The 16,220-nt window shown below is 56.9% G+C and overlaps 2 protein-coding genes and 1 long non-coding RNA gene across 5 annotated transcripts in view; 2 read left to right on the forward strand and 1 right to left on the reverse strand.

Moving 5' to 3' along the window:
- The window catches only part of PYGB (glycogen phosphorylase B), a 55,535-nt gene extending 43,208 nt beyond the window's left edge, over window positions 1-12,327 (forward strand). For 2 of the 3 annotated variants that reach the window (XM_081833291.1, XM_006745448.3), the window contains 8 exons: window positions 898-999; window positions 1,700-1,847; window positions 4,714-4,772; window positions 6,373-6,514; window positions 8,289-8,496; window positions 8,755-8,889; window positions 10,133-10,199; window positions 11,822-12,327. In XM_081833291.1, the coding sequence (XP_081689417.1) occupies window positions 898-999; window positions 1,700-1,847; window positions 4,714-4,772; window positions 6,373-6,514; window positions 8,289-8,496; window positions 8,755-8,889; window positions 10,133-10,199; window positions 11,822-11,974 (1,014 nt within the window). In that variant the 3' untranslated portion in view covers window positions 11,975-12,327. The remainder of the gene's footprint in view (window positions 1-897; window positions 1,000-1,699; window positions 1,848-4,713; window positions 4,773-6,372; window positions 6,515-8,288; window positions 8,497-8,754; window positions 8,890-10,132; window positions 10,200-11,821) is intronic. The other variant, XM_081833292.1, reaches the window with a different exon arrangement.
- On the forward strand, window positions 1,854-4,038 carry LOC145723862 (uncharacterized). The gene is made up of 2 exons (XR_014149202.1): window positions 1,854-3,631; window positions 3,668-4,038. It is a non-coding gene; the product is annotated as an uncharacterized LOC145723862 (long non-coding RNA).
- Window positions 12,328-15,030: 2,703 nt separating the features above from the next.
- The window catches only part of ABHD12 (abhydrolase domain containing 12, lysophospholipase), a 73,344-nt gene continuing 72,154 nt past the window's right edge, over window positions 15,031-16,220 (reverse strand). Inside the window, exon 13 of the mRNA XM_081833294.1 lies at window positions 15,031-15,717. Within this exon, the coding sequence (XP_081689420.1) occupies window positions 15,678-15,717 (40 nt within the window). The 3' untranslated portion in view covers window positions 15,031-15,677. The remainder of the gene's footprint in view (window positions 15,718-16,220) is intronic.

Genomic DNA, 16,220 nt, shown 5'->3' on the forward strand with positions numbered 1-16,220 from the left:
TGAGCGGCAGCCACAGGCCCACTGACGAGGTTTGGTGAGGCGGAGACGCGGTGTTAAACTGATTGTTCATGTGCTTGTGCAGGAAGGAAGGAGGAAATGGGTGCTTTTACACCCCGGGTGCTGTGCTAGCTGGGAAATCACAAAGAAGACCTGTGCCCGGGTGGTGCCCGGTGAGGGCCTGCTATGGGGACACTGCCTGTATGGGCTGCGTGTGTCAGGAAGGCTTCTCTGGAAAAGGGACAACCGAGCACAGATCCGCAGGGCTAACGGGAGGGAGCCAGGAGCACTGACTCTCTGCTCCTTCGGTGAGGGGCATGGCCCCCTGGGAGCTGGAAGGCTGGCAGGGCTCAGTGCCTGGTGAGGCAGGCAGAGGGAGGACAGGCCGGGAGTTTTCCTCGTGATCCTGTTAGCAACAGGGAGACTTAGCGGGGTACTTGATGAGAGGTGTGCTCAGACTGACCGCCCTGCTGTAGTGCAGAGAGGTCCGGACCAGGAAGTGGCTGGAGGGTGCAGGGCCTTGGGAATGGGTGAGGAGCTGCTAGGCCATGGTTGGCCCCCAGGTTTGGGACGTGTCTGTGAAGGGGACAAGGGAGGCTTGCACAATTGTTGTGGATATTTGAGCTTGACCAGACTGTGACTGCGACGTCCTGGTTGGGAGCAAACCCAGGTCTGATTGAGAGGGAGCCCGGGGTGGGGCTGCCCATGGTGGTTGGTTGCAGCCATGGTGTGGGGGTGTTTTTGATAGCTGGGTGTTGTGAGAGAGAAGCAGGCCTGGGGCCAAGCTGAAGCAGATCCAGGGAGGAAGGCAGAGGCAGGGATGACAAAATGGGAGGACAGTCTCCAGGAGGATGGGTCTCACAGCGAGCAGAAACCATGTGTCCCTTTACAATTCTACAGAAAATTGGGGAGGGTTTCCTGACTGACCTGAGCCAACTGAAGAAGCTGTTGCCATTGGTTGATGACGAGGCACTCATCAGGGATGTGGCCAAGGTCAAGCAGGTAGGCCCAGTGTGGGACAGCTGTCCTGCATGATCTGGGTGTCAGACCCAGCGGCCGCCTAGTCCATCCACCCCGCTCAGTCCTCAGGTCACCAGCAGGTGGGCAGGCGGGTGCAGACCCCAGAGCAGCCCAAGTATGCATTGCTCCAAGTTCTGCAGGAAGAGTTCATCCACAGGAGGCGCGCTGAAAGTCCATCCAGTCCTGGTGTCCCTGCATGTGACATGCTGCTTGGTGGCGTGAGAGCCTCTCCCCGGGTCAGCCAGCCTCACAGGCAGACAGGCCGGGGCCCCTGGAGCCCTCCAAACCTGACAGGTGGCTGCCATGACCAAGAACATGGCCCCTCCCAAGCCTGCCTGTCTGCTGGGCTGCCACATGGTCTTAGGGCCCAGAAAGAGTCCTTCATCTTGAGTTTTCTCTCCCTGCCTGCCCCCATCTGTATCCTTTTACACCACACTCACAACTCCCATTTGTTCTACTTTTCTTACCCTTCTGCTTCTGTGTAGGTTTGCTTTTTGGTCTAGTTTTCCATTTATTTCTGCGGTTCCGGGTGTGTGCCCACCTTCAGCACCCTGCTCCCCAACCCCCCATCCTCCGAAGGCCTCCCGGAGCCCCTGCCCTGCTGCGTGGCTGGAAGGCCAGAGCCTTAGTCAGACCATGGGGACTCTGGGGTTTGACCATCCTTGTCCTTTTTTCACCCCAGGAAAACAAGCTGAAGTTCTCTGCCTTGCTGGAGAAGGAATATAAGGTGAAAATCAACCCTTCCTCCATGTTCGACGTGCACGTGAAGAGGATCCATGAGTACAAGCGGCAGCTGCTGAACTGCCTGCATATCGTCACCCTGTACAACCGTGAGTGTGCCCAGGGCCCTCGCCGCCGCGCCTCAGGGACTCACGGGCTGGGTGATGGCTCAGTTTAGTGTTGAGTTCAAACTTGGTTGTTATCTTTAGACTTGTCGTGAGCTATTTGGAAAGATTTTACTTGATAGACGTTTAAAGTATATTTACCGAAAATAAAATAGTACATGTTAAACTTATACACGTCCCTTAAACTGCTTAAGCAGTGTTCAGCTGTGGGAGCAAACATGAATCAAAGAGCCCCTAAAAAGTAAATATGAATATTTGCTAGGTTTATAAATATAATAAAGCCTTAAGGAAAAACTTAGATTTTGGAATTTTGTAATTTAATACGGTGACTCTTAATTTTGAAAACCAAGGAACCACTAATACTCTACTCAGGACACAGAGGTCAGGTGGAGGAAGCCGCTCACTTATGAGACAGTTAAGTAACAGGACAGACGACGTTCATGGTTGAGAGTTTCTGACGCTCCTGGCGCCGATCCTCCTGGAAAGTTCCCCGCCAGGGCTCGCCTGTGTGTGTGGCCGAAGGAGGTGCTCCAGAGCGCCTCCCTGGCCTCCCTGGCCAGAAACCACAGTTCACAGAGACCGCATCTTGTTTGCCATGGTTTTCTTCCGTGGTTGTGATTTTCTGCCTTTTCTTTGTCCCTGGGCCTCTGCGGGGAGCACCCTGTCAGTCCCCCGTCTGTGAGCAGCTGTGACGTCACTGCCCTTCTGCCCGCCTGTCCCAGTCTGTCTGCGTGGGCCCGTGGGCTCCCCGGTGCGCGCGCCTCTGGCCTTGCTAGCTGCCCGGGCCGACCTGCGAGCCCAGCTCTTCCGCCAGGCAGGCCGCCGGGGTTTGTGCCATCCCCCCGGCAGCTCCCTGGCCGGCGCAGGCGCACTTTCTCCCTGGTCACAGCGGACCGCCGGCCGCTCCCCGCCTCCGCACGACCACGCTCAGTGCCCCCCTGCCAGGCTTTCTGTGACAATGTCCTGCTCCGCCCTTGCCCCCCGGGCTTCCCGCCCGTTCAGGACAGCCGTGCGCGTGAGCTGTGAGCTCTTGCTTGTTTAGAACACATGGGACTGTTTGCAGGTGACATTCTTGGCTTCACTTTCTTTCCTAGAGCATCTTGGAGGTCCATCCTGCACTGTCCGGAGTGGGGGGGCGGGGGGCGTTGGCGTGTTGTGGTGTCCTGAGGGCCTGTGCTGATGACACTGGGCTGGGTCTTGGTGCTGAACGTTGTGGGTCAGTTTTCCCCGGAAGCTCAGGGCATCCCGAATGCATTCACTGAGGTCTTGTATTATTTCTAGGAAGGTCTCTTGAAGTGTATTTAAAACATTTGTTTGGTGCCACTGTTTTGGTTTTTTTCCTCCCAGACTCCAGCGAGGTGTGTGCTGGCTTCCTTCTACCTATCTTCTTCTTGTCTCTTGAGTTCTCTCCGAACATTTCCAAAGATCTTTCCTTTTCTGCTGTGTTGTCTGCTTTTCTTGTTTCCATCCTGTGTGTGTGTGGGTCCTTTTTCTGTCTCGCCTCCCCATTGGCGTCCTTTCACTCCTGTGTCCTGCCAGTTCTCATTTCATGCGCTCCCGTGTCCTACCCTCCCCTCAGGACCTCAGTTTTGGCTCTGCGGATTCTTCCGAGCTGGCAGCCATCCCAGGTTGGAGATTCTTACAGGGAGGCCAGTTCTGCTTTTTGTCCATAGCAAAGCCATGTCCGGATTTGCCTGAGCTGCACTGCCCGGGCTACCAGCAGGGGCTTCATGGAGCCCAGCGCAGCCGTGGCCCCTGTCCGTGTGGCCGTGGCCCCTGTGTCTCTCCAAGCCCAGGCTGCTCAGGAGGCCACCCACCCTGGCCCCCTGATTTCTGCCCTGGGGGCCTCTGCCCCAGGATGGGAGGCCCTCCAAGCAGGTTTTCCTCGAGGAGAGGTACAGGTGAGGTCTGCCTTCCTGGCCCCAGCCGCACTCCTTCCTGGCCCCCAGGACACCAGCCCTGCTGACAGCGTCTCTGGAGAGCCTGGGTCCCAGGACACCTTGCCCTCGCAGCCCTATGCCCCACCTACCCTGTGATCTGGCACAACTTGCTCAGTGACCTGGAGTTTGTGTGTTTTTCCTCTTTCTGGGTTTTGGTGAAAATGTAGTTTGTGTTTTATTTTTTCCTCTTTTCCCTGTTCGGTCTGATTTCTAGAAGTGGGAAATTTCCAAACTAAGGGACAGCCATATTCTTGGTAGGACCTGGAGTCAGTTGTTAAAGCTTCAGCCATGATTCCCACTGCTCTGGTCGGTTCCTGACCTCTGGTGAATGTGGTGGAGGGCTGCCTCCCCCCTTTGTAGACCCCTCCAGCACCTCCCCATACACACTGACATTGAGAGCCAAGGGCCTGGTGAGGACCCCCTCAGTCTGCTGGGGCTGCAGGTGAGCCGGCCGCTGTATCTTGACCCTCGGGCTGCCCCCCGTGCAAGAGAGCTTCGGGAGAGCTTCTCATCTCTGGTCACAGCGAGGGTAGGGGGAAACTTGGGGTCTCATCTGACACTCCTCAATGGTTGACGGTACCATTACCATGATCCCAGGGTCCCCTCTTTTCCAAGTATCCATCATGTGCAAGGGCCTTGACAGCCAGTGACTAGACCCAAGCCAGCCCCTTGCTTTGGGCTGTTCTGGAAACAGGTGCAACTTTTCCTGTGAGCCTTTTGGAAGAGTTTGTTCTGGCCTCCTTCCTCACCAAAGTGGGATCTAAATGCAGAATCTAGGGGCTTGTCCAGTGGCTGCACCCTGCTCCCTGTGTCAGGGTTGATCTCTGGGGATGCTGGTCACCACACCGTGTCCCAAAGCAGGGGTTTGTCTGGCTTTAGTGCCTTATTTGAATCTCTTGTTTGTCCTGCAGGAATAAAGAAGGACCCAGCCAGAGCCTTTGTGCCCAGGACTGTCATGATCGGGGGCAAGGTGAGGTGATGTCCTCTTTGTTCCTTGCTTGATATTTACCCTGAGTGCACAAACCACCATGCTTTTTGTTCGTGCAGACTGTGTCCCCACTGGAGCACCAGCCACCCAGTGGGCTGGACACTGCGGTGGCTCAGAGCCGGCACGCGCATGGACTGCCAGAGGCCCTCTCCTCTGCTTCTCCGGCTGTGCTTGTGGACTGAGTTGGTTCAGTCCATCAGCGCAGCAATAGGAGGGAGCTGAAGGGGACCCCTGCCTGCAAGGCACGTGACAGTGGGGGTCCCCAGCCCCAGCGGGCTCGCTGGCCGTCCATCTGATGGGACAGTGCCCTTCCTTGCATAGCCACCACACTTCCACGCCTGTGCCCGGCTCTCAGGCCCCAGCAGGCTGCCCACTCCCCTGCACTTGTGTGCTGAGTGGACATAGATGGCTGGTTGCTTCATCAGCCAGATGTGCACCTGCTGGGAGCTCGGCCTAGCTTTCTTTCATTTTATTCATGACGGTGCATGCTTTTGGACATGTGATCATGGAGTCCCAGTGTGTTGCCATTACTCCTTGGTGGGTCTCCTCTTCGTGCTCTGTGCTCTAGGGCCTGTGTCCCCACCTCTCCCACTTTTCCCCAAGAGCCTCAGCGTCATCTGAGAACATGAGGAACAATGTGGGGCGCAGCTTCCCTATGGGGGGCTATGGGGCGGAGCCCAGGCACTGTCTGCCCCACCAGCTCAAGCACATGAGGGTGGGTGGGAGGTATGAGCACCTGCCTGGGGCCAGCGAGCCTCAGCCAGCAGCTCAGCCACCAACTGGGCCCCTGCCCCTCCTCCAGCGCCTGTCGGTTCCTTTGTCAGTATCCCAGGGTGCATTTCTTAGAGGTACGGGCTTTCGAACAGTTCTTTACATGTTCACTATTAAAATTTTTCAGCTAGAGAATAGTAGAAAGCATGCGAATAATATCCATACACCTATCCCAGACTCCTGCAGGACCATTTCAAAGTCAATCCCAGACATAGTATCACTTCACCTCTAAATACTTCACACACATTCCCAATGATGTTTTCCTCCCAAACCGCTACGGAAACAGACTCTTTTTAGCACCACTACACAATTCCGTCTTCCCACGTAGATAGTAAAGTTACAAATATCTGGAGCAGTTTGTTTGACTCTGGACCCTGGCAAGGGCCTCCCCTGGCGATTGCTTGCTGTCTGCTGCATCTTGTCATCGGTAGCTTTCCCCCGTGCTTGCCTCTTCTCCCTCCCTACAACTGATTTGTTACAGAGATTGGGTTGTGTGTCTTCCAGATATCTGTCTGGCATGTTCCAGTATGTTTCTTAGTTCCCTGTGTTTCCTGTAAGTTGGTAGTTCTAAAAGTCCTTCTCTTTTTATCTCATTTCTGAAGAACTGACTGGAGTCAGAGACAAGTTTGAGGCTGCCAGGCTTCAGCACAGGCTGAGGCGGCCATTGGGAAAGGCTGTGCAGGACAGGCAGGGGGACCACTCGGCCAGGCATGACCTCAGCGATCCAGCATGGGGCCCCAGGACCCTCTTGAGGACCCTGCGCTGTGCTGAGCACAGGTGTGTTCATACTGAACTTGCCCTCCGTCTCCAGGCAGCCCCCGGTTACCACATGGCGAAGATGATCATCAAGCTGGTCACATCCATCGGCAGTGTTGTCAACCACGATCCAGTTGTGGGCGACAAGCTCAAAGTGATCTTCCTGGAAAACTACCGAGTGTCTTTGGCTGAGAAAGGTAAGCCCAGGGTGGCCATGTTAGGAAAGCCCGCCGCTGCCTGGCTGCGATATGGGTGGTCATTGCTGGTGGGGCAGATGAACTCTGCCCTGGACACCAGGCTCTCCCAGCCGGAGGGGGCCTTCTAGCAGTAAAGGCTTTGGGGAAGCTCTCTGCCCATCACCAAGTGCAGAGAATTACTCTCAACCTCGGACATCCTTTGTCTCTGTACTTTCTCACTTCTGCCTGCAACCTCGTTCCTCCCCCTTCCTCTGCTCCCCAGCTTTCATTTCTGCTCCTAGAGCTTGCTCTTGCTGGTGGGATATGCTACCAGGTCGGCCTCCTCCCTCCCTTCTCCCATCCCCAGAGGATGCTTCTGCTGTCACCATCTGTGTGTTCTCAGGGGCATTACCAGTTTCTGATCTGGGCTGGTACCTGCCTCTTCTGACCTTTCCAAGGGCAGCTTAGGGCCTGACATTGCGACCCCTTGTTGAGAGGTCCGTCTGGGGCTGTTCCTCCAAGGGTGTATGCGGCCATCTGGAGAAGTTCCTGCAGCCAAATGTGCCTGAAGCTGGGCGGGGCTTTCTAAACTGGCCCCTTCTGGAGGTCCTGGCAGGAACCAAGAGATGGGAAGCCTGAGCCTGCATCCTGGCTCTGAGTAGTAGGCACTTCTGTAGCTCAGACCAGCTGCTGCCTTCTGCCCGGAGTCACTGAGTAACGCTGTGCAGGCTGACTCGCTCTCCTTTCCCGCCAGCTCGGCCAGCTCATCAGACCGTCTCTGGTCCCTCGGCTGTCACAGACCGTATGTGGTTCAGGGTCAGTACTGTGGTTCTTCACTGAGCTTCTGACACGTCTTTGTCAAGCCCTTTGCCGCCTGGAACCTCCCCCTCCTTGCTGTTACTTGGGGCCGGCTGGTTCCTGGACATCTTTAGAACTGACTTGTGCCTGGTCTAGGATGTCAGAGCTGGGGGTCTGGGTCCCGCAAGTGCCCCCCCAGCTAGCTCCGTGTAGAGCTGCATGGGGGCTGGGGATGTCCGTATCTCTTTACCCTGGTTCCTTGCACTGGACCTTGAAGAAGGGCTGGACTCTGCTTTTTGCTGACCCCAAGTGCCAGCCACTGGGCTGGGGAAGCAGCATCAGCTCCATGGACAAGATGAGGATGTGGGGGCAGGGATGCCAAGGCAGGGTAGGAAGATGTAGCTTTCCCACCAGCCACATCTTGGAGGCACAGGGAGCCCACCCTTGGGAGAAGCCTCAGGGCCCCGGCATTTGGGTCATCGTGGTGGCTGGCTTTGCCCAGTCTGCCTACAGCATAGAGTGACTCGCATACATGTGAACACAAGAAAATTGCCCCACCTTTGTAGTTCTCTGGTTCTGTGAGTCCAGATTTCTCTTAAAGTGCTCTAAGGAACCTTATAGGCTGATGGCATGAGACACAACTCCTGTCGGGATGAAAGGGAATGATAACACCAAAAGCCAGAACCAGGGGCCCTCAGACTATGGTTGGGCCTGGTCCCTGGAAGGTTCCAGAATAAAGGTCTTTTTTGACCTGGGGTCTTCTCAGGAGTTACCCTCTTGGTCTCCGGCTGCTCTGGATCAGGAAGGGAAGCCCTTCCAGGCCAGCAGGGTGGGCTGCAGGGCTCAGGCCCATGCTGGACTGAGCAGGAGGCGGTGCCGACTCCGGCAGCACCAGCCATGGGCTGGAGGAGGGCGTGTGGTGTCCCTACACAGTTCCCGTGGCTCTCACGCTGTGAGCAGCCTGTGGTGACGTACCTTATCGCCCACCTGCTTGCAGTGATCCCCGCAGCAGACCTTTCCCAGCAGATCTCCACTGCGGGCACCGAGGCCTCGGGCACGGGCAACATGAAGTTCATGCTCAACGGGGCCCTCACCATTGGTACCATGGATGGAGCCAACGTGGAGATGGCCGAGGAAGCCGGGGCTGAGAACCTCTTCATCTTTGGCATGCGTGTGGAGGACGTCGAGGCCCTGGACCAGAAAGGGTGTGTGTCCCTCCCTGTGCCATCAGGGCACTGCTCAGAGCACTGGGGGGTGGGAGAGCTGAGAACACTCCAGGAGGCAGGCCCATGCTTGCTGGGGTGATGCCCACCTGGTGGCTGGGGGTGGCTTTGGGCATGTTGGCTGAGCCTGCTCCTGTCCTGAGCCAGGGGTGGTCTTGGACCAGGGGTGTGCCCGGTACAAACGCCCTGCCACTCACCCCGGAGGCTGACACTCGGCCCCACCTCCCCACCTCCCCACAGGTACAATGCCAGAGAATACTATGACCACCTGCCCGAGCTGAAGCAGGCCGTGGACCAGATCAGCAGCGGCTTCTTCTCTCCCAAGGAACCAGACTGCTTCAGGGACATGGTCAACATGCTGCTGAACCACGACAGGTTCGTTCTCACGTCCCTCCCCACCAGCCAGTCAGACACATGGGTCTGCCTGGTGGGCCGAAGACTACACTTTGGGGGTGATCCCGGGCCATGATGAGACTTGCTCCCTACCCCAGCCCATGGGCAGAGCCTCGGGCTGTCAACCAGGGCCTGCAGGGGCCTCTGGAGGTGCTTGCCTGCTGGGGGGCCCTGTGGTAGGGGTTGCTGGCTCCATGGTCCAGCCCCAGGCCCCCCCCCAGCACTGGCTGACCCCCCCGAAGGGCTTGACAGGCAGAGGGCGGTTTCATATGGGGCTGGTCGGAGGCGATTCCTGATCCTCTCTTCCCCAGGGAGAATGGGAGTGTGGGCAGGATGCCCCAGAAACCTCTGGGAGGCGGGGCAGGGTGGGGGCACTGTGCCTCCACAGCCAAAGTCCCACAGTCCCAACTGAGGCAAATGTTGGTCGATGGTGACACCAAGTGGTTCAAGTGGAATTAATTTGAGACACAAATTACGTTGTAGTTAATGTTTTATTACAACGCATCGACACGGAATAACATCCATGTTTTCAGAAGCACTAATTTACAGCAGGTGAGCACCGCCACTTGTCTTTTTGGGACAGTTCTTTGCTCTGCCCTGTTGGTAAGAGCTGAATCTGGTCAGTGCTGAGAATTGATCTCTGTCCCGCTCTGAGCTGCCATTGGGTTGCTTTCATCTGTTGCTCGCCGGTGGGTGCTGGGGGCCGGCGTCAGACCAGATCGAGGCTCCACACAGCACAGGGCGGGAGCTTGGCCCTGGCTCAGACTGGGATCAAGGAAACATTGTTCACGGTTTCATGAATGGTCTCTGTGCCTCAGCCATGAACAGAAATGCAGCTCCCTGTTCATAAATCCTACAGTGTTGTCCACAGCATCCTTCCCCTAGATCTCCAGTTCTCGCCCAGTTGGGCTCCAGGAAGAGATGGCCAGGCAGAGCCTCGCTGTCAGCCTGTGCCCCTTCTCTGGCAGGAAGCCCCTCAGCCTGTGCCGCTCGGGGCCCCCTGCATGGGGAGGGTGTGTTGTAAACAACCACTTCTTGAAAGAAACGGCTGAAAACAAGGTTTTTGTAGAATAGTATCCCCGGGACAGAAGTACTGCTCCTAGAGCCACCTCTGTGGCCAGGTAGACTCCCGTCATCCCAAAGCATGAGGACCTGGATGGCCAGGGCCTGGTGACCTCTGACTCACCACCTGCCACAGTGGCCTAGCCCCTGTCTCCCGTTTCAGGTTCAAGGTGTTTGCAGATTATGAAGCGTACGTGGCATGCCAGGCCCAGGTGGACCAGCTGTACCGGGTATGGTTCTAGGGCCCGGGGGTGGCCCTGGCTGGGGAGCAGCAGGGGACATCTATGAGGTCCAGTCCTGGGAGGTCACTGTTCACCTTGTGGCCCTGGGCAGGATGGCTGGGGGCTCGGTGGGCTAAGTTGTGTCATGGGCGTGGGCTGTCCAGGGCTTCTTAATCATCTTCCACTCAGACGGTCTCCGTTGTCCTTCTGCTGTCCCGTGGTGAAGCTGGTGCCTTGTGACCCCTTGGGCCCAGGCCGCTCTCCACACTGGCACGTTTCCACACAGCCTCTGAGCAGGACAGGAGTTTCCTTTCTGCAGATGGCAGAGGTGACGGGCTATGCCCCCCTCCCCCCATGATCTGAGCCCCGAAGCAGGTGTGATCGGGAGGGTGTGGGGAGCGGGTGCAGAGCCAGGAAGACTTGTGTGTGCACACAGAAAGCCTGTGTTTAAAAGTGTGAATGAGAGTACTTCCTTGGAAAGGTGCAAGCTTCCATGTTAAGTAGAGTGAGGGACCCATAGCTGTAGGGACTAGCCTTTCTAGGGCTAGACCACTGTAGCCAGCTCCCCACTCCTTGGTGAAGGTGGACAAGAGGAGACCCCTGATCCCAGTTTCTGGGTGGAGCATGTGTCCCCGAGGGAGTGGGCATGTGGGGCCTCGTAGGAAGACCCAGGGCCTGAGCTTGAGGGGATGCAGGAGGGTGTCCCTTGGTACCCACTTCCCTCCCCTTGCTGGGGTTCTCCAGACTCACCAGGGGTGGCAGTGGGAGAGGACTCTGGCTGTGGGTGTGAGTCTGCAGTGGCGGGTCAGGTGGATTCTTCCCCAGGTTCTTGGATGAGGCCTGCGGGACCTGTGTTTCTGATGTGTTGTGGTCCTGGCTCCCATCCCCCACCTTTAGGGAAGCTGTCTGCCCTTGGAGGACCCGTGAAAGAACAGGGGGGTCTGGGGCACTAAGTGACCAGGCAGGGCTCTGGGGGCCACCTTTGCTCCCCTGACGTGGGCCTCAGCAGAGTCTGCCCTTTCGGGGAGGCTCCTCTTTTTTTTTATTTTAAAGATTTTTTTTTTTTTTTTTTTTTGAGAGAGAGAAAGAGATAGCATGAGAGGAGGGAGGTTCAGAGAGAGAAGCAGACTCCCTGCCGAGCAGGGAGCCCGATGCGGGACTCGATCCCGGGACTCCAGGATCATGACCTGAGCCGAAGGCAGTCGCTTAACCAACTGAGCCACCCAGGCACCCGTCGGGGAGGCTCCTCTTGATGCTGGCTTAGTCTGGGGGTAGTTGCAAGGCTCTGGGGGAAGCCATGGACGGGGGACCACTTGGCCATTTTCCCTGGATCCACTTGGTGAGTACTCACCTGGTGGTGTTTCTTTGTAAGGTGGGCTGTGCCCCAGAGTGTGTGGCACATTTTGAGGCCCAGGGTCTTCTCAGGCTTCTTGCCCCTGTATCTAGTCATTTGGTAGCTTTTCTGGTCGGTGAGGGCCCCCGTTTCACTGAGCTGTTGATTGCAATTTCGTCTTTGGTTGTCAGGCTGGCCCAGAGGCTGAGAGCCCATCTGGGAACAGTCCTGAAGTTCTGGAAGTGCAAGCTGTCTTGCGTGGTACCTGAGATTACTCAGCCTCTTCTTCCCTCTGCAGAACCCCAGGGAGTGGACCAAGAAGGTCATCAGGAACATCGCCTGCTCGGGCAAGTTCTCCAGTGACCGGACCATCACAGAGTACGCCCGGGACATCTGGGGCGTGGAGCCCTCCGACCTGCAGATCCCGCCCCCCAACCTCCCCAGGGATTAGGCACCCTGGCAATGGTCTGCTGTTTCTGGAGGGCCATGGGGATTGTGCTGGTGGCTTGGGGTGGGCAAGGAAGGAAAGGCTCAAAAAGGGAGATGCTCCCCAGTTTCCTGCAGGAAAGCAGAGCTCGCAGCCCTGCGCAGGGCAGCTGGCCCCGCAGCTTTAGCTCACCTGCCCCAAGGAGGTGGGGAAGGTGGAGCCACTGGCTGGGCTCCTCTGAGACCTTGCACACACCTTGCAGTGAGCTTGTTTTTAGTTTTGAGCCTCTGGATTCTGGGGTCTGGGCAGGTAGCTGTGGCAAAGCCTGGGGAACTGTTTATTGCACCGCACGTGCTAGCCCGCTGTGTGGGCTCCCGGCCTCCTGGCCGTGCTAGTACTCCGGCCAAGTCTGCAGCTGCTGTGTGGGTGCTCTGGCCCAGGGTTTCCAGACTGATCAGATAAAGGGGCCCTAGGATGACTGAGGGGGACTGGGGAGGACACCTGTGCCCGGCATCTAGGGGTCCTTGGCTAGGACAAGGCTGACTGATGCAGTTAGCTTGGTTTTGCTTTTTCAAAAGGATAATCAGCTTCCCAGGGAAATGAACGTAGCTGAAGCCTTTTCTTGTTTTAGCAACTAAAAATTGTACTTTTGAAGTTTTGTGCTGGGGAGGCAATGCTGGGATGTGTTGCCGAGCCCTCGGGAGCCCAGGGTGGGGCGCTGCCTTTGCTGGAGAGGCCGAGTGCCCCTGCCGTGTCCTGGGGCCAGCCTCCCTTCTCCCTCCATTTCCACCAGTGTGACCGCCTTGGAAAGAACTGAGCAGGCCCAGAAGGGAGCCCACTTTCCACTCTGCCTGGATGGCAGGCTGGTGGCGGGAAGGGTGGGTGAGCCTCTCTCAGCTGAGAGAGCCAGGGAGCAGGCTGGTGCGCTTCACCACGGGCTTAATGGAGACACGGGGGACAGCACCCTTCCAGGGGCTCTGCCTCCTTGCATGCTGGATCTGGATGGCACAGGGCTCTGCCCTCACCCCGGGTCCTGATGGCTCATAGAATCAGGCCATGGAGGATTTGCTCACGTGCGCACTTCACCAGAGCTGTGGAGGTCTGCTGGGGAGGCCCACGTTCTGGGGCTGTGGTCATACCCCCGCCACCTTCCGCTACCCCATTTCTTAGGCTGTGTGTGACCATCACTGTGCCACTTGCTGTTACTGCCTTGTGTGAGAAACCGATTAAACCTTCCTGCCTGTGCTTGGTTGAGCTGGCCTATGTTTCATTCTGTGCCGAGGGCAGGGTGCGGGCTGGGTTCCAGGGGCAGGCCTCAGACTCTCTCTCGTAAGGGCCCATCACTCTGGGATTAAGGACAGACCAAGCTCTCCCATCCCAGCTGCAAGTGGGACTTAGGGTATGTGTGTTTGAACCACTAGCTCGTAAAAGAATCATCACATCTGTTGTATAAACTGTCATCTGGGTGTCGGCATTGTTGGTGCACACTGCACCTGTCCTAGGCCAGCCACTCCTGGCCCTTGGACATGGAATGCCCTGGGGACCAGAGCATCGCCCCCCCCCCCCTAAATTGTGTTGCTGCAGGCTGAATCGAAAGCCAGGAGGGACATGAACTTGGGGCTGTTACCCGAACAAGCTGAGACCTGTAGAACACCGGAGCACCATGGGCCCTGCTGGTCTTGGGTGGGGGCTGGGGGCGGGGGGAGGGCGCTGAGCAGCTCTCAGGACACCCGTGCTTCCAGGAAACACATAGTAACTGCAGAATTTTTAGCTGTGCATGTCTTGATCTGTTTTTTTTTTCCCCCCAAAGACTGGTTTTGCAATCAGCAGAGGTCTGTCCTAGCCCACAGTTTAAGCTTCGTTAATAATCTAAGAGGCCAGCAGGTGGGGGCATCTGGACCTGATTAGCCAACCTGATGGCCCAGCAGCTCACCAGCCCCTTCGGTGCTTTCTCCTCTTCAGTCTGCTTCAGTCTGCCTGTCAGACACCTATCAAAATACCAACAGCCTGTATTTTACTTACTTACTTCCTGTCTTATCTCACCCCCCCCCATAAGGACCTGCGGCGGCTCACACACATGAAACAGGATGACAAACTGACCTCAGGAGAGTTGGTTCACGTTTCAACCCATTTAAGAAAGGCATGGTTTCCCCGATGTGAGAATCACTGTAGGCAAGTTGAAGATGCCTCAAAAATGAGGAGGTGTCCCCTGCCTTGGCATCTGGGCCCCCCAGCCTGCCCACAGCTGCTACTAGAGACCACAGACCTTGAAGAACAGGCAGGCCGGCGAATGAAGCCCTCTGTACACCCCGGGGAATTTCTGAGCTGCCAAGACAGGACTTGGGAGAAGTCCAGCCATCAGGAGAAGTGGGTCCCAGGTGGGCTTGCATCCTCTGTTGTGTGTCACGCCTCTGTACCTGTGCTGCAGGGGGTGGACAGTCCTCTGGGGGGGCAGCTTGAAACCCCCTTTCTTATTGAACCATGCACCTTCTCACTCTCGGGTTACTTAGCTGGCATCTAAGAATCTGGCCCTTCACCAGCACTGGGGCCGATGAGAAGCAGGATCTTTAGAGGGTGCCAAGTGGGGGCAACAGAAGTGCAGAGAAGGAGGGAGCAGAAGAAGTGCAGGGGAGACTAATTTGACAAGCTGAAAAACACAAGAGCCCCCCCCCCCCCAGTGAGTGAACGAGGTGGTGCTCGTGGGCTAGAACTAGAGACCCCCACACTCTAGTGCCCCATGTCCTTCCATGAACTCATGCCAGGGGCTCATTTGGGGTCTATGGGTAAAACCCCAGAGCCTGCCGACCGATACCAACATCCAGCAAGCTTGCTACAGCGTGAGGTTGAAGGGGGCCTATATTTTAGGAACACGCCCTCTGTCCCATCTGGAGAAGTGGTCCCCCCCTTGAACACACCTTGTCCTGGAACGACGCCCCTCCTTGCACGGGCCTCCACATCTGGAAAGGAGGAGGAAAGGAAGGCCCAGGATCCCTGGCCTTACAGAGCTGCCCCTCCTCCCACAGGCTGGGCTCTGAGTATGGCCTGGGGGCAGCTGGACGTGTCACTGAGAACACAGCAGATAGACCACCACCACGATTTTATTCTTAAATAAATGCTCAGTCTAAGGCCAGGTTAGGCGGACAAGTGGGCAGAAAGTGGAGGAAGTGCAGGTCACAGGCACCTCCCCCACTGTGAGCAGTGGGGGCCTGCCCGGAGAGACAGGAACCGCCAAGGTAGGCAAGCAGGGTGCTCCGGGTGCGAGGGGCTGACGGAACCATTCCAGTCCATTCTGCATGTGCCCGGAAGGGACAGAAGAACTCATCTGGCCACAATCTCACTGGTGGTGCTGGAAAGCTCAGTGTGGTCCCGAGACCCCACGCCTCCTGCCCCGGGCTCCCCATGCCCAGCTCAGCAAGCGTGGGATTGACCAGCTGGCAGCTGGCCTGCTCTGTCACTGTCTTCCCAATAAGAGCTCAGGTTGAGTGGCAACAAAACGGAGAGGGGATCCCATGCCTGCAACCTGTGTTTTCCACAAAGATCCAAGCTCCCAGCCACCCAAGGCAGGTGCCTCAGGTCTGCCGGGCCTCCTCCGCCTGCCCCAGCTGACATCCGAGTCCTCTCTCCGGGGGCACTGAAGACACTGGCAGCCCTGGGCCCCAGGGTGCCAGGCTGGCCGGAGCAAAGGGGAGGAGGGCAGAGGTCTTCATGCTCCTTCAGGCAGCAAGACTCAGTGCTGGCGCCCGGGTTCTGACTTCCCCAGGAATTCCCTAGACGAGACGAGCACAGCCATCAGCCAAACCCTGAGCATACGCCCGAGGTCTTGCCTCCTCCATCCTCAAACAGCCCATCCCAGGAGGCTGAGAAGGAGCCTGGAGGACCACCCCCACTCAGAAAGCCTGAGTTAAATAAGCAGGGTTAAATCCCAACCCCATAGGAAGAAAGACCAAGCAATGGGCTACTATTCTTTGTTCTAAACTCTACAGCTGTACTCTGGGCTATATTTTCTATGACATTCCTTTATGCTGGAAAAATCACAACCCTAGAGCAAACCCATACTCTTTGAGCTCACAGTCCCCTCTCAGCAACCCGGGTCCTTGATGTAGGAAATGGCAAACCACGAAAGAAATGCAGCTTTCCCTCTGGAACTGCTGAGGCAGCCACAGGAGAGCTGAAGTGTGACAGCATAAAATGCACTGAGGGCCCATTCCAACTCCTCCAGGCTCAGCAGCCCTGGGAAGACGAACTTGCACCATCCCCACCTCAGCATCCT

The sequence above is a fragment of the Leptonychotes weddellii genome, chromosome 10 (genome assembly GCF_054177405.1).
Source record: "Leptonychotes weddellii isolate Sample4059 chromosome 10, ASM5417740v2, whole genome shotgun sequence".
Classification (NCBI taxonomy): domain Eukaryota; kingdom Metazoa; phylum Chordata; class Mammalia; order Carnivora; family Phocidae; genus Leptonychotes; species Leptonychotes weddellii.